The sequence below is a fragment of the Neolamprologus brichardi genome, chromosome 20 (genome assembly GCF_056152115.1).
Source record: "Neolamprologus brichardi isolate AB-2024 chromosome 20, ASM5615211v1, whole genome shotgun sequence".
Classification (NCBI taxonomy): domain Eukaryota; kingdom Metazoa; phylum Chordata; class Actinopteri; order Cichliformes; family Cichlidae; genus Neolamprologus; species Neolamprologus brichardi.
In genome coordinates this window covers 19770861-19788133 of record NC_142123.1, presented here as the reverse complement: position 1 = coordinate 19788133, position 17273 = coordinate 19770861, and the positions used below count along the sequence as shown (strand labels likewise).

Genomic DNA, 17273 nt, shown 5'->3' with positions numbered 1-17273 from the left:
TCCCGACAGAGTACTTTTAAAAAAGCAACAAGTTATATACAGTGGGGCAAAAAAGTATTTAGTCAGCCACCGATTGTGCAAGTTCCCCCGCTTAAAATGATGACAGAGGTCAGTAATTTGCACCAGAGGTACACTTCAACTGTGAGAGACAGAATGTGAAAAAAAAATCCATGAATTCACATGGTAGGATTTGTAAAGAATTTATTCGTAAATCAGGGTGGAAAATAAGTATTTGGTCAATAACAAAAATACAACTCAATACTTTGTAACATAACCTTTGTTGGCAATAACAGAGGTCAAACATTTACTATAGGTCTTTACCAGGTTTGCACACACAGTAGCTGGTATTTTGGCCCATTCCTCCATGCAGATCTTCTCAAGAGCAGTGATGTTTTGGGGCTGTCGCCGAGCAACACGGACTTTCAACTCCCGCCACAGATTTTCTATGGGGTTGAGGTCTGGAGACTGGCTAGGCCACTCCAGGACTTTCAAATGCTTCTTACGGAGCCACTCCTTTGTTGCCCGGGCGGTGTGTTTTGGATCATTGTCATGTTGGAAGACCCAGCCTCGTTTCATCTTCAAAGTTCTCACTGATGGAAGGAGGTTTTGGCTCAAAATCTCACGATACTTGGCCCCATTCATTCTGTCCTTAACACGGATCAGTCGTCCTGTCCCCTTGGCAGAAAAACAGCCCCATAGCATGATGTTTCCACCCCCATGCTTCACAGTAGGTATGGTGTTCTTGGGATGCAACTCAGTATTCTTCTTCCTCCAAACACGACGAGTTGAGTTTATACCAAAAAGTTCTACTTTGGTTTCATCTGACCACATGACATTCTCCCAATCCTCTGCTGTATCATCCATGTGCTCTCTGGCAAACTTCAGACGGGCCTGGACATGCACTGGCTTCAGCAGCGGAACACGTCTGGCACTGCGGGATTTGATTCCCTGCCGTTGTAGTGTGTTACTGATGGTGACCTTTGTTACTTTGGTCCCAGCTCTCTGCAGGTCATTCACCAGGTCCCCCTGTGTGGTTCTGGGATCTTTGCTCACCGTTCTCATGATCATTTTGACCCCACGGGATGAGATCTTGCGTGGAGCCCCAGATCGAGGGAGATTATCAGTGGTCTTGTATGTCTTCCATTTTCTGATGATTGCTCCCACAGTTGATTTTTTCACACCAAGCTGCTTGCCTATTGTAGATTCACTCTTCCCAGTCTGGTGCAGGTCTACAATTCTTTTCCTGGTGTCCTTCGAAAGCTCTTTGGTCTTGGCCATGGCGGAGTTTGGAGTCTGACTGGTTGAGGCTGTGGACAGGTGTCTTTTATACAGATGATGAGGTCAAACAGGTGCCATTCATACAGGTAACGAGTGGGGGACAGAAAAGCTTCTTACAGAAGACGTTACAGGTCTGTGAGAGCCAGGGATTTTCCTTGTTTGAGGTGACCAAATACTTATTTTCCACCCTGATTTACGAATAAATTCTTTACAAATCCTACCATGTGAATTCATGGATTTTTTTTTCACATTCTGTCTCTCACAGTTGAAGTGTACCTCTGGTGCAAATTACTGACCTCTGTCATCATTTTAAGTGGGGGAACTTGCACAATCGGTGGCTGACTAAATACTTTTTTGCCCCACTGTATATATCTCACTACATCGTAAACCTGTTCCTCACACTGGTACCTGCTCACACTTTCAGCATCACGCTGCTGCTTTCACTCTTCTTCATGGCCTGCAGCATGTTTGCAGTGCTCATTAGTAGAACTGAAGTACACACAATGACAGCACTCAGGATACCCACTGCTTGTTACTGAACTGTGCACAACTTAGACTTTGGTGCGTAATGAAGCGATCCACAGTCAGTCTGGTCATTAATCTTCACATGCAGACAGAGCAGAGTGCTTCATCATGGTGGAGTTTTAGCCGATCTTTACAGTGTCCCAGATCTTAAACTCAGTGACAAGTAGAAGAAGTAGAAGTCAGCAGAAAATAACCTTGGTGTGATCGCATGTTTATAATAGAGAAACCTCAGGAACTTCTACTTGCATGTGTTTCCTCGAGCCATATGGTCTCTTTACATAGCACGAAGCCACCCAGACTGTCCTCTGTGACAGAAATTCCTCCATGCTACACATTGTGTCAAAGGAGGATAGTGCGGCACCACAGCTAGCATCTGTCACCGTCCTCCTGGCGGCCTTACCAGTACAGCAGCAGGTTCCTGGATCAATGCCTGCCAATGGAAACCAACCCTTCACTATAGGAGCTCCCAGCCATATGCCGCCGAGCTAGACTGAGCCAGGCCTTACTCTGGGTATCTGTGCACCTCATGCTAACCCTGGAGCTTTAGATAGACACTCAGAAACATTTGATTCAGGAATCAGCCACAAGGCTGTATTCACAGCTAACATGTACAAGACCTGAATGTAATGGTTAAATCTAAACCTCAGAGACGTGTAACGTAAAGCTTGCTCTTTACTTTTAAAGCTGAAGTGAAAATAAAATGGGCTAATACAGCAGACTATCTGTCTGTTAAAACTGGCCAATAGCAGCCACCCCCCATGTCAGTTTGGCTCCAGCTGGCATTCATCAGCCGTCTCAACTCACTGTTTTGTAGCAATATCTGAAATTTCTTCAGCTGAACCAACGCAGACAACAGAGAGAATTTACTGGGCTTTCTCCTTTACACTGAAAGGAGTCGTCATGGTTTAAGACTGGCTTCAGAAAGACAACTGTGTATACCAACAGGATAGCAACTATACATATATATATATATATATATATATATACATACACACACATACAGTGATAAATGATGTAGTTTACCTTCATGATATAACAACAGTTTCTGTCTGAAAAAACAAAACCAAGTACCAGTAAACACGTCCATGTTTGAAGCAGGTCGGCTGCCAAGATTAAAAGATTATTAATATGTAAACACAGTGACAGAGATCAATCAGGCACAACATTATGAGCACTGACAGATGAGGTGAACAACACTGATTATCTCTCTGTTGTGGCTCTGATATGTTACTGGGAGCAATTGAACATTTTCCCAGAAGGTTGATTCTGTTCATCTGGACGTTCTCAGTGGAACAAACATTTCCTCATCATCAGGTGGCTTCTTCAGTCTCAGCTGACTGCAGCTTTCCAACCTTATAAACAGCACATTTGCACAATGACTGAAACCAGCCCACTGATTAACAATGGGCTGGGAGGTCAGTTTATGATAATTAATATCCAAATTGATCAAAACCCACTGATCAATGTCCATGAGTCCCATTCACACAGAGTTGGGGAATGGCTGCAGTCACAGCATTGTAAGATGGTGACAGATGTACCCTTAGACCCCCTCCTCGATTCAGAGATGGTCTTTCCCTTTTCATGTAATTGGCCTCCTTCTTAAAAAATGACATAAACCAGAAATGTTTATTGTTGGTAACATTTATAATTCTTTCTAGTTATTCAACAAATCATGAAAAGGTCAGCACCAGCGATTATTTGATTTTGTTGACATGTTTTGTTTGTCTTAGCTCCGTGGTTTCCAGGGAGACCACGAGCTGGTTTACTCCTAGTGTCGTTTCCAAGCCTCGATAAATATGGAGGGCTGCATCAGGCAGGGCACCCTGCCAAAGCAAACACGTCTGCCATCAGAAATGACATTTCCATCCCTGGATTAAAGAGTGCCGTTGATGCTGTTGGCCAGCAGGGTGCCAGTGGGTAGGTGCTACTATTGGCTTTGAATGCTCTGCACACTGATACCCATGTTGACTTTGGTGAAATGGCCCAATCAGGTCCATGCTAATTTGCTCAGATGGACCCTCCACCTGTAAAGGCTGCAGTGGCATTCAGGTCAGGATGCTCACAACGACCCCTGAATGTGCGGCCAATGAAACTGGCCCATTATTCTTGCCAAGGTTTTGTCATTAACGTTGGCATAATGATTGCATTGTAATGAGTTTTCCCAGTAGCCTTTAAGCACTAGCAACTGGGAGTTCTCCTCTCTCTAAGTGTCATGACTCACCTGAAACTACCTGTCTGATTGTTTCTACTACAGCTGACCATCAACTTTAATCACCTGGTCAAAGGCACAGCACCACACAGCAGTATCAGATAAATAAGACTTTATTTTATAGATGCACAACAGGACAACTTTCATTTCTCACATCAGATCTGCAGTTCAGAGCATCAGCACATCTCAAGGTCAACTTTACTGTCAGTTCTGTAATATCTACACAGGATAAGCTCCTTAAAGGCTCTGCTGTTGTGATTCTGTGCTGCATAAATAAAACTTGAGTTAAGTGGAACATCGAGCTAGTAAAATACCCGTCTTTCTAGTCACAAAACATAGCTCTCCTCTTTTTGTGTTTGCCTTGTCCTGGGTGCAGATGTCTTTTGGGTTTAAGAGAAACTGGATCTCAGATGGTGAGTGTTCACGCACACTGGTTTAAAATAATAATAAAATGGGTGAATAGCATGTTTAAAAAGGAGCTGTGATGCAGTTCTTCATCTCTGGATTTGGGTTTTGAGGGAGAAACTGTTTTTACTGCATTTTGTTCTTGTTAGCTGTGGGAGTCTCAAGGCTATTAGTAGACCACAAAAAGTGTGAGAGAGAGAATAGAACAGTGTCCTCTGCATCTCCGCCCTTTCTCTGCCTCCCACGCAGCAGACACAGTCACCCACAGGCAGGTTGGACTGTGAATCATTCTCCTCCCTCCTCACGATTGTCCTTTTAATTCACTCGCTCTCTCTTTTGTTGCCGTCCTTCTTTTTGCCAACAGTTATTCTCGAGAAGCCCATTCGGATCCCAAGGTCTCTGTCGGTGAAAGCTGCCGGCGTGCTCAAGGGCTTTCTAAACAAGGTGAGACAGTCCCTCCCATAAGCACCCTCTCCTCCTGCGTGCACTCTGCTGCTCACTGTGTGGGATTGTGGCCCAGAGCATGGGCTATGTTACAATGTAGGCCTCGGTGTTTAGTTCTGAGTGGACGGTTGTGCCGCTGTTATTTTAGTATTTACACAGTACAACTCAGTTACCCAACAAAGGATATGTGGTAATCCACTCGAGGGTTTCTTGGCACCGGGGTCAGGACCGTGCTGGATCACTCGACTTGGAAGAACAACAACACAGACTGCTACTCCTGCCAGACTGGTTGTTTCTTATCATTGAAAGTGGACGATAAAGAGGGTGAAAGTGACACAGTAATTAGATTACTGCTGGGATAAGCAGCACTTTCTCACATGTAACACTGACAGGAACTAGTCCACCTCAGACCCACTCTGATGAGGGAAACTTCCAGCATGATTTCATTTAGAGAGCTGGCTCCACAGAAGCAGCACACACGATAACAGTGAAAGCACCAAAATACAAGCTGAACTATTCACACGACGTCTTTGGACCAGGCTGCTGCTGCTGCAGCTGCTGCTGCTTAAAGGCAGGCACCTCTGTCAGGCCAAGAAAACTTTAGTCCATGTGTGAAACTGAATGTAGTGACTTAATTTCACATGCTTTTTAAGAACAGCATCATGTCTGTGCACTAAGTACAAGGCTAAAGCCAGGAGTGAAAGCAGGCACACCACAGACCCAGTAGCAGTCTGGCCTGAGGCTGACACATAGTTTCAGGAGTTTTTAAAGGGAGTTTTTCCAGGCACTTTGGCGACAGTGGGAAGGAAAAACACCCTTTAAACAGGAAGAAACCTCCGGCAGAACCAGGCTCAGGGAGGGGCGGGGCCATCTGCTGCGATTGGTTGAAGTGAGAGAAGGAAGACAGGATAAAGACATGCTTTGGAAGAGAGACAGAGATTAATAACCAGCATGATTCAGCAGAAAGTCCACAGTAAACTGGTCAAGCATAACCCTGGATGACCATGCTTTATAAATGCAGACCATTCATCATCTACTCTGTATAAGAGCTCATCTGAGAGCCATGTTGTTACTCACAGTTTATTTTGACATATTCAACCATCTCTGATAAAAGCTAATTCTCTTGTGACCAGAGTCAGGGGTGTACATATCAATCAGCTGAAGAACCAGGTGCTCTACTGCAAACGTCCAGATGAGATCCCTACTCAGCACTTATTGTTTGAACCTGAGATGCTTTGGTTGCAGTGATGCAGAATAGCAGAAATAAATGTGTTGTAAGCACATGAAACTTTCATTTGGTACAAGCAGCCCTGTGGACTACAAGTAAGAGTTGATGACTGTAGTTTTTCCCCTCTGCTGTGATTGGATAGCTGGATAAAAAGTGTCCGTGATGGATGCATCACTTTACTGTGGGATATTTAGACAACGAGAAAAACCACGTGCACAGGAGACAAAGGCAAAGGTGTCTTTGGTTAAAGACCAGGTTACAGAACAACGACCGTTACTGCATTTGAGCCTGTGGTTTCATTTTTCCATGTCCTGTTTAAACCTCTGTATGTCACCTGCATGATTGTTGTGATGAGCAGTGCACAGGGAGGCTGTGCCACATGTACACATACCTTTGTAGTACTTAATGAAATTCTTGTTGTTGTCCTCAAGACAGTCATTTCATGTATAGTTCAACATTTGAATGATAATAAAATATAATAATTGGTCTTTTTCATCACACTCCTGGCAGTTCTTACAGTATGTGTACTACAGCAGCTTCTGTTGATGTTCCTGACCAGCTGTTTTGGCTCCAACAGGATCCCAAGGAGCGGCTGGGTTGTCAGGTCCAGACAGGCTTCACAGACATCAAGTCCCACACGTTTTTCCGCAGTATAGACTGGGAACAGGTAAGAACTAAAGTCTGAGTGAAAACGCATCGTTGTGTATTAAAGTTATTTCATCTTAAACACAACATACACACTGCAGTCTCACAATGATTTCCAAATGCATGGGCTTGGAAAGGAGCAGGGAACAAATCTACTCGGTTACTGCAGTCTTCTATTAAATCACCTGCTACGGCTATCATCAGCATTTTTAACTGATTTTACATAAAGTCATTGTATGGAGCTCTTGGACAACTGCTGATGACAGCGTGCTGGTAAAGATGTTTTTACTGGTTTGCAGCTTGTCTCACTCTCTGCCTTTGGTTTCAGATCAGTTCCTGAGATGGTTAAGAAAACAGTTTTCTCAAGATCAATATAATCAATACTATTCTTCCATCTCAGAGCTGTAATGTGAAATGTTATATAAAAGTACTACAGTCACCCAGCCACATGGAGGTGACAAGCCAGTGTACTCCGAGTGCCAAGGTCTGATGATATGGGACCGTAAAGAATGAGATTCCTGTACCAGATCATTTGGGATCCAAGTTAACAACAACTGTGTGTGGTGCTGGGAGAAGCATGGACGTGAGGATAGGGACTGTGTCACACAGACAGGACCATGACTTGTTGAGTGTTGTTAGTGTGTGTGCCCCACAAGCTCGGCGTCAGAAGAGAAAAAGGAATACTGGGGTGGATGAAATGGTGGAGAGAGGTGATTTAAGCAACTAACTATAAGCACTATATAAAACTGACTTGAATTGATTGGAGCAGACTTCAGTGGACACCCCCAACCAATCACAGCAGATGGCCCCGCCCCTCCCTGAGCCTGAGGTTTCTTCCTGTTAAAAGGGAGTTTTTCCTTCCCACTGTCACCAAAGTGCTTGCTCATAGGGGGTCATATGATTGTTGGGTTTTTCTCTGTATGTGTTATTGTACAATCTACTGTACAATATAAAGCGCCTCAAGGCGACTGTTGTTGTGATTTGGCGCTGTGTAAATAAAATAGAATAGAATTACATGTATGTGAAGGAAACAGAGGTGATGAGGAGGTTTCTGCTTGTGGAGAGAAATGGAGACAGACAGATGATAGTAGACAAAAAGGACAGAAACAGCTGCAGTAAACACACATTTGAAGAAGAGGGGGAACAATAAATGACTTATAAGGGTGGAGGAAGGTGCACACAGGTAGACTGTATCTTATGTTGAAAGTGCATTAAGAAAGAGATGTGAGACTGCAAGGAGGAAATCTTCTTAGGCAGCAGTGAACAGTCTGTAGGATGAAACCAAGAAGAGGAAGTGAAGATAAAGCCAATGATTAAATGATGGAAGCTGAGGAAGGAAAACTGGAGACAGGCTCAGAGTGGTAAGAAAATATTGCCTGATGACTGGGAAAGTATATTTGAAATGGTTAGGAAAACTGCTAAGAAGGTGTTTGGTGTGTGTGGAGGAAAGAGGACAAGCAGACTTGAGGAAGTATAAGTATTCAAAGGACGAGGTTAGCAAAGGAAAAGTGGAAAAGTCAGGAAGATCAACATAAACAAGAGACCAGGCGAACAGCAAACAGCTGGCAAAAGGAAAAAGACTTACAGACAGGAGACAGTGGACAGTACCATACCACAGCACTTTATCCAGCACTTATAAAAACAAAGCCAATGAATGGAGACAGGTGGTTGGTCCAGGTGAAGCACCTGTGGAGAAAGAGCAGCTCCTTTGACAGGATTGTTTAACATAAGCCTGCAGTCAGAGGAGGCCCGAGCAGTCGAGGAGCGAGTGGTGGTTCTGATCAACAAAGATGATGTGCAGAGTCATACCATGAAGGTGTGGGGAAAGAGCTGTTTCAGCGAGCTTAGGAAGAGAGGTGATGGCTGTGTGCTGACAAACAGAACTACACATGTAATGTCTGCAGATTTCTTCACAGCTATGTTTCCCCGTCCCCCCACCTCCGTCTCAGACCCACGCTTCCTCTTCTCCACTTTTCTTAGGAGGGTAATTACACTTTTCTGCTGTCTTAATTTGAGGTTTAACAAACATCTACTATGAAAATGGTGATTTCAGGGAGTGTCCACGCGGGACTCGAGATAGGAATGGTGGTGCACAATAACTGGGATTCAAATTGAAGCATTCTGTTTGTGGCTGCTCTCATAACTCTGATGAAAATTACATGTGTGCACTTTGAACATACTATTAGAAGACATGATACCTGGAGTAGTGAGACGTGAACTACCCCGGAGGCTAAAGTCAGAGGCCCGAAGTCGGAGGCCCGAAGTCGGAGGCCCGAAGTCGGAGGCCCTTACCATGCAGACTGGAGGCTGACAGTTTTCAGCTTTTTCATTGGATGATACATGATACACGTGGATGCTGAGGATAGTCTCCAAACAGAAAACACAGCTGTGTTGTCAGTTTCACGATGGTGCATATGGAAATGTTGATCTCTAAGTATCACATTAAAAAAAACTATGTATCAGGATATGTTTTAAACTTATCTAAGTCTTAGTGTGTCTGTGTGCACACCAAGGACACAGTGGGTGATGTGTGGAAGCAGAGCTCCTGAGCAGAGTCCACACAGAGCAGAGGGACAGCGAGCTGAGCGAGCTGGAGAGGTAACGCTCTCTGCCCCCAGACCTGTCTCAGGACCTGACAGGCGTGGTGTACCACCACTGTGTTACCACATATTAATATTCATCACGTTTCCTGAGGGAAGTTTTCTCTCTGTAATACGTCCGTTCTCCACAGTTCTTTTATTTTAGTCCAAGGCCAAGTGTGAAGTTAAAAGTAGTGAGCAGCAAAGGCTGACACAAGACACCAGGTAGGTGCCCAGCTACTGCTGTCACAGCTCCTCCCACATTTCAAAGGTTCGATGAAACACAGAGGGTCTCACAGCCGTGGGGTCCCTTTGTCTCCAGCTGTGGACCAACAATGCAGGACGTTTCTTTGTGGGACGTTCACTGATAAAAAAAACAAACCAACAGTAAATGAATGGTGACTGGCCTCCCTGATGTTGTCCTTGTTTTGGAGAATGATGGAGAGGCTGAGAGCAGCACTCAGACAGCGAGCGTGGCACACCGTCATTTTACATGTGTGAGAAAGACATGTATGACAGCTCGTCACTGACACTAACGCCTGCGCACATACACACACACACGGTCAGTGTTGTGATCTCAGACACCTGCACAGCCCTGACGTTCACTGACCTCTTGCATCTCCCACTGTGGTCTCAGGGACACTTTCCCCACACTTCAACATGTGTGTAGTACTAATGTTTCAGATCCTGCCTGTGTGTGTGTGTGTGTGTGTGTGTGTGTGTGTGTGTGTGTGTGTGGGCTCACTCCAGGCTTTCACTTCATTACCAACACACAGTGATTAAGCCTGCCCAGCAACACATCAGAAAGAGTGGGGAAAGTAGGAGGAGAGAGGAGAGCAGTGTAACAAGATAAAAGAATGGAGAATGAGTAAGAAAGATAGAGGCGAGAGGAGAAAGATGGAGACAGGATGTGAGGGGGTGAAACTGACAGAGTGTGTAGGTAGGCGCCGAAAACCTGAAAAAGAAATGAACAAATAGAGTGTGTGTGTGTGTGTGTGTTTGGGAGAATGTGGGCAAATTTGATGGATAGAAAAACATACAAAGTGAGTTATTTGGTGTTTATCTGTTTGAAGCTGAAAACACTTTGAACCAATAACATTAGAAAGTGCCTCAACTACTAAACCACACACACACACACACACACACACACACACACACACACACACAGTAATCACAGCTAAGCACCACAGCTGGCTGGTTCCCAGCTGTGGTGCTAGGATTGACCCACCCTGTGATCAGGGCCAGGTTTTTGTGAGTCCAGGTCCTGAAAGTAAGGCCTACAGACAGCTGCCTGTCACATCTGTAATGTCTGTAATGTTCTTCATCTGTAATGTTTTTCACACCACCTGGTGTGGAGAACATGCCCTCCACAAAGTTTCTATGATGGGAAACTGTTTGTTTAGCTCCTGTATCAGGTCATAAAGATGGTTTTTAATGTAGTAGAGGTGATAATAGACTCATTCTTGGAGAGGAGCTGCAGTTTCCTGCAGGCTTTGGGAAGTCTGGATTTCACATGGTGTCAAATGTTAAACATCGAGATTCTCTTGTAGGTACATAACACCAGACACATTGTGTAAAAGTCTTGGATGATTCAGCCTTTACAAGGAGCATCATCATCCTTTTAGACTCCACCCACCAACACTAAGCCCGAACCATCTGAACAGTGGTAAGGCTCAATCAGCCGTCCTCGAACACTCCACCTGCTCAGACTTTTTCAACCACACCAACACAATTGACGCTCATCACCCTTCCTACACACCACATTTAGCTTCTGTGATTCTCTGTTTTAAATGAAATCCCAGTTGAAAGATGACTCAGTGGAGGAGAACCAGTATGTGTCACCGATGACACACAGTAGATAAAATGGAAATGTCTCCAGCAGCAGTGTCTCAGAACACAGATGCTGTGGGTTGTGCGTCCCCACTGATCCAGTGTAGACATTAAAATACTTTAAAATAAGAATACAACTTTTTGGCAGAATAGCTGGAGCCCATGTTCACTGTGTGAAGCATGAGGCTGGGCACACGCCTTGATCTATGACGTCACGTAATATGGTCATTGTTTAATGTTCAACTATAAGAAAATGGTACCCGTGGTCTGGCTCAGCCTCCAAATCCCAGATGGTCACATCTATTTTAGGGCTTCTTTTCACCCAGCTTTCTAAAGAGAAAACAGTGAAACGCAGCATGACGAGCGAAGCTGGGTACCTGTGGTCTTTCTGTGCCCGTCTGACTTCATTGTGTTCTTAGAAAATGTCCTCAGCACACATTTGAACAGGATGAGGGACGAATGTGAAACCATGGAAACAAATCAGACAAAAACTCTGGCTGAATCACTCAGGCATAATTATTCTGCTGCCTCAACCTTCTTCGTTCTGTTGTTTGGCTTCATCGCCACGCAGAAATACAGCAACACGAGCCCAAGCTTCACTGTTTCACATCTGGCCAAATGTTGGTGCAGATGTGTTAGAATATGTTTGTGCTTTCACGTTACCTGTTCAGTGACATCAGGCTATCACACACTGATGATGGATGTCAAATATGTGCCATTAAGTCCTTTGTCTTTTTGGTGATTTTGATTCACACAGAATCACTCACTGGGTTTTGCTCTTTGCCTCGCCCCCTCCCTCCCTGCCTCCCCGGGACCAAGTGGACATGTCAGACCCTACCAGGGGCTGTTTCCCTGGGTAACACAGCTCCCAGGATCAGAGGGGACACAAACTCCTCCACTGTGGAAATGTGGGTGTGGGGGTGTCTACACTTGTGAAAATGTGCCTTTTTTATTTGACTTCATGGCTCCACTCTCAGTGAGTAAAAGCAACTGTTATATATAATACACTCTGTTTGTTTTCACTCAGCTGGAGAAGAAAGAAGTGACGCCGCCCTTCAAACCTCAAATCTCTGATGAGTACGGCCTAGAAAACTTTGACACGCAGTTTACTAATGAACCAGTGCAGCTAACACCAGACGATGAGTAAGTACTGCTTTTCAGCTCAAACACAGCCTTCATTAAAGTCAAGCTTATGTGAATAAAGTTTCATGTGTGGAACTGCACATCTGTCTTAATGTAAGCATGACTGTTGTTTTGTCATGATAACTCTTTACTGTGATCAGTTACTGCCATCATCAAGCACTCAGAAGAACTGTATGGAGGGTTCTCACAGATAACTCCATATTTTTGTTCTTGGACTCCCTTAGAGTAGCTTTGCATGATTCCCAGTTCAGAATAAGTCTTTGTTTTTCTTATACGGAGCATTCAGCGCTGTGTGCAGCAGTGAAAACATAATAATATCACAGTTTAAACACAAGTTGTCCTGTCTCTTTGTGGATCATACCATATGATAGAGGGAGTAACATATGGTTCAAGGTGGGGGTGGGATAACATCGGGGTCGGCTCTGAGCTCCTCTAGTTTGCAGCAGTGATAGACAGCTAGTGAGGTCACAACTATCCATAGACACTGATGTTCCCAAAGGACAGTGGGATCTGCCGGAGCACGATCAATCCGATTCAATTCAGTTTTATTTATACAGCGCCAAATCACAACAACAGTCGCCTCAAGGTGCTTTATGTTGTACAGTAGACCCTACAATAATACATCAGTCATATAAGCAAACACTTTGGTGACAGTGGGAAGGCAGGTCTTTATGTCTTTAAGACATTCCTGCAGTTTAACTAATTGGTGTGTGTTATCTGGCTTCATAGATAGATAGAGCTGGGTGTCATCTGCATAGCAGTGAAAATTTATGCTATGTCTTCTAATGATACTGCCTAAGGGAAGCATGTATAATGTAAACAGAATTGGTCCTAGCACTGAACCCTGTGGAACACCATAATTAACCTCAGTGTGTAAAGAGGACTCTCCATTTACATGCACAAATTGGAGTCTATTAGATAGATATGATACAAACCACTGCAGCGCAGTACCTGTAATACCTACAGCATGTTCTAATCGCTCTAATACAGGTGGATGAGACCGTTGAGAGGTGGAGGCAAGATCTGGAGAGAGAGGAATGAAAATCAGCAGAATATGACAGAATAATGAGTGTGAATGAGACAGAGGCACGGGCAGCTACAAGGAGCAGAGAAGAGTTTAAATGCCTGTAGTCAACCATCCAACAACAGACAGAAGAAGAGCGTGCAGGTAGAGTGGAGTAGGTGCAGATGTGTGTTATGGGTGATTTGTGAAAGCAAATATTCAGAAGATTGTAATGAGCTGGAGGTGGGAGAGATTCACTGGGAATGACCAGGATGGACAGAATTTGAAATGAGTAGATCAGGTCAACTGAAAGGAAGAGGAAAGATGTAAGTCCCAGGACTGCTGCTTCTGTGTTTCTCATACAGATGTTCAGCAGCCACTATAGAGGTGTTCAGTGGAGACAACAGTCCATCCTGTCTTGGTCACACAGAGCCTAAAAACAGAGCTCACTCTGTAACGTCACACAAACACTGGGTGGACCATCTTCCCAGCAGACTCCTGCATCCAATAAAGAATGCCCCCATGTGAGTTTCCAATGTTGGGGGCTTGTTTTGATTAATGCAAACATGCAGCTCCAGGATCTGAGTGGAGCCCTTGTTTAAGGCTGAACTTTGAAGAGAAAAGGCTTAAAGATATTACACAAGCACGGACACACTGAAGGAACACATCATCCTGTTTTCCTTTCTGTGTCACTAAATAGATTCCATAAGGCTTTGGCAGCAGATCTATCCCAGCCAATGTTAGAAAACATCATGTTGGTTTGATTCTCGATGCTCCAAAACTTGAATTTCTCCTTCTGAGGATTTATGGAGCTTGTGATCATGATGGCAGGAACACAATGCCTTTATGGAACGGTTCACATAAGTCCGAGTTGATAATACAGACAGAGGTGTTACTGTCTGGCTGTGACAGTTACATGGTGGACATTAGAGAGCTACTGTGTGGTAAACACTGCTGGGCTCTGACTGAAGGCTCTTACAGGATGGAGTAAGATGTTTGTGCAGCAACAAAAAGCTGAGGTCACCAAAACCAAAATATGACAGTGCAGTATTAAACAAAATGTCACTGCAGAGTAGGAAACCCTGTCAGCACGTGTGATCGAGCCACACTTCAGTGGCCTTGGTGACTTGTTTCGTGCGTTGGTGTACACTGTGAACGGTTTTCCTGGAGCATGTGCACTGGTAGCATTGTTTCCCTGCTAACAGCCCTGCTCTTCATTATTGTTTCCCTCCCTGTTTCCTGTTGGCATCTGTCTTTCTTTTATGTGAATAACTTAATGACTATCTGCACTTTCTGAGCTTTATAAGGCCGGTCCAAGCCTGCTGTTACTCAGCACAACTGTTGCTCAGAAGCAGAAGCCGAACCTATAATTAAATCCATTAGGCACCTTTAAATAATGGGATCCCTGCTAGCATGACGACAGACTAAGAAGCCTTCTAAAATAATTGGATCTGGCACACTGCTGGACTGTGTAATTTTTGTTTGCATGGACGTTCAATTTTCAATTCAATTTTATTTACACAGCACCAAATCACAACAGTCGATTCAAGGAGCTTTATATTGTAAGGTAGACCCTACAATACTACATACAGAGAAAACCCAACAATCATATGACCCACTATGAGCAAGCACTTTGGCGACAGTGGGAAGGAAAAACTCCCTTTAAACAGGAAGAAACCTCCGGCAGAACCAGGCTCAGGGAGGGGCGGGGCCATCTGCTGCGACGAGTTGGGGTGAGAGAAGGAAGACAGGATAAAGACACGCTGTGGAAGAGAGACAGAGGTTAATAATAAGTATGATTCAATGCAGAGAGGTCTATTAACACATAGTGAGTGAAGAACAAACACCCAATGCATCATGGGAATCCCCGGCAGCCTACATCTATTGCAGCATAACTAAGGGAGGATTCAGGGTCACCTGGTCCAGCCCTAACTATATGCTTTAGCAAAAAGGAACGTTTGAAGCCTAATCTTAAAAGTAGAGATAGTGTCTGTCTCCTGAATCCAAACTGGAAGCTGGTTCCACAGAAGAGGGGCCTGAAAACTGAAGGACATGTGGGTGTTGGTGGCGTGCTACACACAGCTGGTCTTGTTTGGGCTGTTTTTGGTCTTTCAGAGTGAAGTTGTAACATGCGTTAAACTGTGTTTAAGAACAATGCATGCCCACTGCAGCACCACATAGCTCATGGTCCCTCCATATTTCATATACAGTTTATGTGGAATTCAGCAGAATTTTACAAAGTATGGCTGAAAAACCTCTAGATTGTGTAACTCCTGGAGCTGTCCGCCTGCCGGGGGCCTGTCTGTCATTGCTCGTGATCATCTGTACCTCCGCAGTGTCTTGACTTGGAATTCACTCCAAAATAAATGACGCCCTTCGTGCTGTCAGTAATTGGTATTATCACTGCAGAGCTGTTGACTGTGCTGCACTTGGCGGCCTTATTACATGCCCGTCATGATCTGCACCCACGGCAGATGTCTTTGGGAAGCATCCAGTTTGAAGTTTGTGCTGTTCAGCAGATATCGATGTTCAAAACCAGCCTCGGAGTGGCTGTGTCTCGCAGCTCATTAAGGGGCTGCAGCGAGATGTCTCTGAAGTTTATCCCAGCTCGTTTGTGTCAGACTTTGATGACGGGAGTCTGCGACTAACTCTTAGGAAGACGATCGTAGAAGAAGTCCAAATTGTGCAGTGGTGAGAAGAGGGAGATGAGTGGGAGAACGGGGTGGGGAGTACGTGACCAGTTCAGCAGCAGAGATAGCAAGTTGGCATCAAAAACTGCAGCACGTCAAAAGAAGATGCACGGCTCCTCCCTGTGTCTCGCACTTTATCTCCCCACCCCCTCCTCTTCCCTGTTACCAAGGAGAGGGGCTGACGTTGCCCACTCTCGCTAGGAGGGGGTGATGCAAAAGCTCTCCAGTCTCCCCTCTCTCCCACTCATGATGGCTTTGGCACAAGAAGAAAGAGAAGTGAAAGCCATGAAAGGAGAGAGAAGGGTAAACCCTCCATGTTAGAGATTTACATTGCGACATTAAAAGCCAGGATGGCTGGGGGCCCTCGGCAGCGTGTGAGAGGAGTGCAGGAGAGGCTTTCTGTGCCAGCTCCCTATCTTAGAAAATGGCCAAGCTCTGCCTGTGCTTAGGAAACGAGGCCTTTGTCTTCACTAGCCTTGATCCTTAGTGATGGATTTCAAGGGCCTGAATATATAGCAGCTAGGACTATAGTACTGCTTTAGTGTGGCACGTCCTCACAGAGCCGATGACGTGTTTGCAGCAGCTCACTTTTTTTGTTAAATCCTTTTTTCCCGTTCTTGGATGAACAGATCTTTCCAGACTTGTGCAGTCATACTCTTCCCTACGTTACTTTGCATTCACTGATGCTGCATGTCTGTCTGTGATGTTCACCGGCAGGTGTTGCAGCTAGTTGCATTGTTTTAGTGATTGCACGAATAATTTGAATCATGCATGTACATCCAGCCCCAACTGTGTGATGCTGTTGTATCATTATGGACTAAATCTCTGATATATTCACTTCATCTTCCCTTACATAATGCCAGCTCACAGTCAACCACATCGTAGCTAAAAAACCCAACAATCAGACAACCTGCTATCAGCAAGCCCTTGGTGAGACCACCTATCTATGCATTGAATTCAGGGCCACAGGGGGAGAGCCAGGTACACTGTGGACAGGCTGTCAGTCTGTCACAGGGCTAACACAGAGAAATAACCAGGTGCTCAGCACTGATGCCTCACAGCAAGAAGGTCCTGGTTGGAATCCACCATCTGTGTGGAGCTTGCATGTTTTCCTCGCTTCTTTCCGACTGATGTGGCTTTCTCCCACAGTCCAAGACGAGCAGTTATTGGAGGTTAACTGGTGATTGTAATTGCATACAGGTGTGAATGTGAGTGGTTTGTCTGTCTCAGCTCAGGGGCAGCCATCTGCCATGAAAAGGAAGACTGAAATTGTTTCATTACCACCACCTTAAGG

General features: G+C 44.8%; 1 protein-coding gene across 4 annotated transcripts in view; it reads left to right on the top strand.

Moving 5' to 3' along the window:
• prkcz (protein kinase C, zeta) overlaps nucleotides 1-17273 on the top strand; it is a 102647-nt gene that overhangs the window by 76336 nt on the left and 9038 nt on the right. For 3 of the 4 annotated variants that reach the window (XM_087834475.1, XM_087834474.1, XM_087834476.1), the window contains 3 exons: nucleotides 4782-4861; nucleotides 6667-6756; nucleotides 12171-12286. In XM_087834475.1, coding sequence (XP_087690601.1) covers nucleotides 4782-4861; nucleotides 6667-6756; nucleotides 12171-12286 — 286 coding nt within the window. Of the gene's footprint in view, nucleotides 1-4781; nucleotides 4862-6666; nucleotides 6757-12170; nucleotides 12287-13276; nucleotides 13455-17273 lie in introns of all 4 variants that reach the window. The other variant, XR_015717055.1, reaches the window with a different exon arrangement.